The sequence below is a fragment of the Glycine max genome, chromosome 18 (assembly GCF_000004515.6).
Source record: "Glycine max cultivar Williams 82 chromosome 18, Glycine_max_v4.0, whole genome shotgun sequence".
NCBI lineage: Eukaryota > Viridiplantae > Streptophyta > Magnoliopsida > Fabales > Fabaceae > Glycine > Glycine max.
The window spans coordinates 25,673,780-25,676,802 of NC_038254.2; the positions used below are offsets into that span (position 1 = coordinate 25,673,780).

At 36.0% G+C, this 3,023-nt stretch overlaps 1 protein-coding gene across 1 annotated transcript; it reads right to left on the bottom strand.

Annotated features, from left to right (window-relative positions):
• Positions 1-503: 503 nt before the first annotated feature.
• Positions 504-2,190, bottom strand: LOC100816227 (UDP-glycosyltransferase 91A1). Its single transcript, XM_003552036.5, has one exon. It carries the CDS (start codon positions 1,965-1,967, stop codon positions 570-572), a length of 1,398 nt encoding a protein of 465 aa, XP_003552084.1. The 5' UTR covers positions 1,968-2,190; the 3' UTR covers positions 504-569.
• Between the last annotated feature and the right edge of the window lie 833 nt (positions 2,191-3,023).

Sequence of the window (3,023 nt, forward strand, 5' to 3'; positions counted from 1 at the left end):
TACCTTTGACGGAAGCTACACACCCACCATTAGGAATGAAATGATTAACATTCCTCAGTGCTCGCGACGTTTCACGGGCGTTCTGCAAGTCTTTTGTTCTTTTGCCCGAGTTAGCTTGATGGAGGCTCCAAAGCTCGTAACTAATACAAGTTAGCGAGTTTACTTGCGTATTTTATAACATTGTTGTTCATCATAACTAATATTCATAACCGAGATTAACATAGCCTTTCACCATCCCAACATAGATTCAATCAACAAAAAGTATTTTGAAGAAAAAAAATCCTAATAATTTTACTTTTAAAATACTTAATTTAGACATAATTTTCAAAACTTCATGAATTTTTAATGAAAGATTAATTGGTCAGTAGTATAAACTTATTTAAAAAATTATTTTATAATAATAAAAAATATTAAGAAGGAAATGAAACCGTAATTGTTTTTTCATCAACTACTTTATTTTTTATTCCACTACCAAAGATAGGTAAATCCATAAAACACAAGCATTCAACCAAGTTGTGATTACAAATAATCACATAAAGGAAAAGGTAACACCACCGTTACCTTGGTAATTAACATTTCAATGAGCTTGTAAGAGTGCGTAGGAGATTATCAATATACATATTTTGTCTTTCTCTATTCACAAATAAGTCCTTCATCTCTTTAATTCTTTCCCTATAGATCCTTCCTTCTTCTTCAACCATAACCAGCCTCAGTGACTCAGCTACCGAGTCACTCGTGAACAATCCATCTCTTTCATTTCTGGGCACAGAATAGCCCATTTTCTTCTCCTCCAATACTCTCGCATTTATTCCTTGGTCTGACAAAAACGTTAACAGAACCAACGGCTTCTCATTCAGAATAGCCTCCACCACAGAGGTCCAACCCGAGTGAGTCAAGAAGCCACCAACCGCCATGTGCCCCAAAATCTTCAACTGCGGCGCCCAAGTGGTGCACACAACTCCAAGCGCTTTGGTCCGCTCCTCGAACCCTTCTGGTAACCGCAACACATCTGGGTCCCACGGCCCACGCTGAAGCCTCAGCGCCCAGAAAAATGGAAGCTTCGATTTCTCCAAACCCAAAGCTATCTCTGTCACTTCGTCCTGCCTTGGTTTCGCTTCGCTTCCAAACGCCACGTACACCACGCTCCCACGCGCATGCTTGTCCAGCCAATCCTTCACCCACCGCCACGTGTCGGTATCCTCACCCCCAACAGGGTCAGTACTAGGGAGTTGCCCAATGGGGAGAACCGGTTTCCGGTAAATATTCTCCAGCACTTGAAACCACTCCGGTTGGAACTCGGTGCATCCTCTAATCACCACGATGTCACAGTTCTCAGCACTGGCACCGTACCGGTACGCGTCGGATACGCCGGTGTTGTTTTCGGCCGACAAACTGTCTACAATTCTCATAATTTCGAAGTACCGAAATGCGACGGTTGTCGGAAACGGGACCCACGGAGGGGAAACGATGAAATCTTCCGGTTTTTGGCGTAACGAATCTTTACCCATGAGAGACGAAGGGGGTCCTAAGAACCCCGAGAAGGGTGGAGTGCAGATGCTGTAAAAAGCGCTTTTGATGCCAAGCTTGGAAGCAATTGAACCAGCCCAGAAGGGCACGAAGTCGTAGAACAGCCAATCCGGTTTGGAAGATTCGAGAAAACGTTTTAAAGGTTCTTGGAGGGCGTCATAGGCTACTTTGAGGTGTTCAACGACGTCGTAGGGGATGTCAGTGGTGGCTTCTGCGTTTTCTGGAAGGTTTTGGATTTTGGGGAGTGGAAGCTTCACGAAATTGATGAGTGTATTTGGTGACGGTTTTGGGAGACGCTGTATGTTTCTTGGGGTGGATACGAAACTCACTTGGTGGCCCTTTCGAGCAATGAGTTTGGCCAACTCAAGGTTTGGGATCATGTGACCGAAGGCTAGCCATGGGAACATCACTATTGTAAGTTTTTCTTCATCTCCAGCCATTTTATTTTTTTGAGGAATATCAACAAGGAGAGAAAAAAGCTTGCTCCTTTTCTAGAAGTGCGTGGTCGTTAATGTGAGGATTGCTTTTACTGTTTTGCTATCAAGTATCAGTTAATCAACCGTCCATTTTCTTTGTACATAATTGACAAAAACAAAATGTGATAAGATATTTTAGAATGCTTTTTGGTAAAAAAGAATAAAATATAGAGGTGCCAAGGGTCATCCCGCAAGGGTTCATATTGCAAGCTGCATAGCAGAATTTATGCGTCAAATTGTTTATTTGATGTTTTATTTATTTTTTCTTCAATTTTATCTTATTTTTTTAATTTAGTTTAGTTCTTCATATTTTTTTTAAAATATTTTGGTCAATTATTTTTTTTTTCAGTTTAGTTTGAATTCATTTAAGATTAACATCATTAATCAAATGATTTTTTTTTTAAAAAAAGTGGACAGAAAAAGAATAAAATTGATTTTTTTAAAATGATTAACAAAATTAATCTTAAATAAATTAAATAAGTAAATTAAATAAAAAAATAAGATAAATGATCAATAAAATTAACGACTAAAGAAAGTTTTTCAAAATCAGGACTAAATTGAATAAAAAATTAAATTTTTGAAAGATAAAAGATGAAACTAAAAAAATAAAGAGTAAAATAAATCATTTAACCTAGTATTAATGCTGAATCCGACGAGCTCAGCGCCACTCTTAAAAGTAATGTTATTTGGAGAAAAAATTATAAAAAAAATATATTATTGAAGATGTGTTTTTAAAGGAATTGTTATAGAAAAGTTATTAAAATTCTTAAAATAACAGTCACTTAAAAGAAGTCAAGTAACTTTATATATTATAGTATCTTTTTCTCATGTTTTTTTATATTTAAGGTTATTGTATGTGAATTAAGAGATATTTCGGTAAAATTAAAACAATTATGATATTTTGATTAAAATATTATTATTTAATATTGATCTTTAATATCTTTATGATGAATATTAAATAAGAAAATATATGCAAAAACCTATTATTTAGACTTTAAAATTCTAAAATATGAATTATTT

Excerpts from the sequence above, each read along its gene's own strand:
- LOC100816227 (XM_003552036.5), bottom strand. The coding sequence starts at position 1,967 with ATGGCTGGAGATGAAGAAAAACTTACAATAGTGATGTTCCCATGGCTA.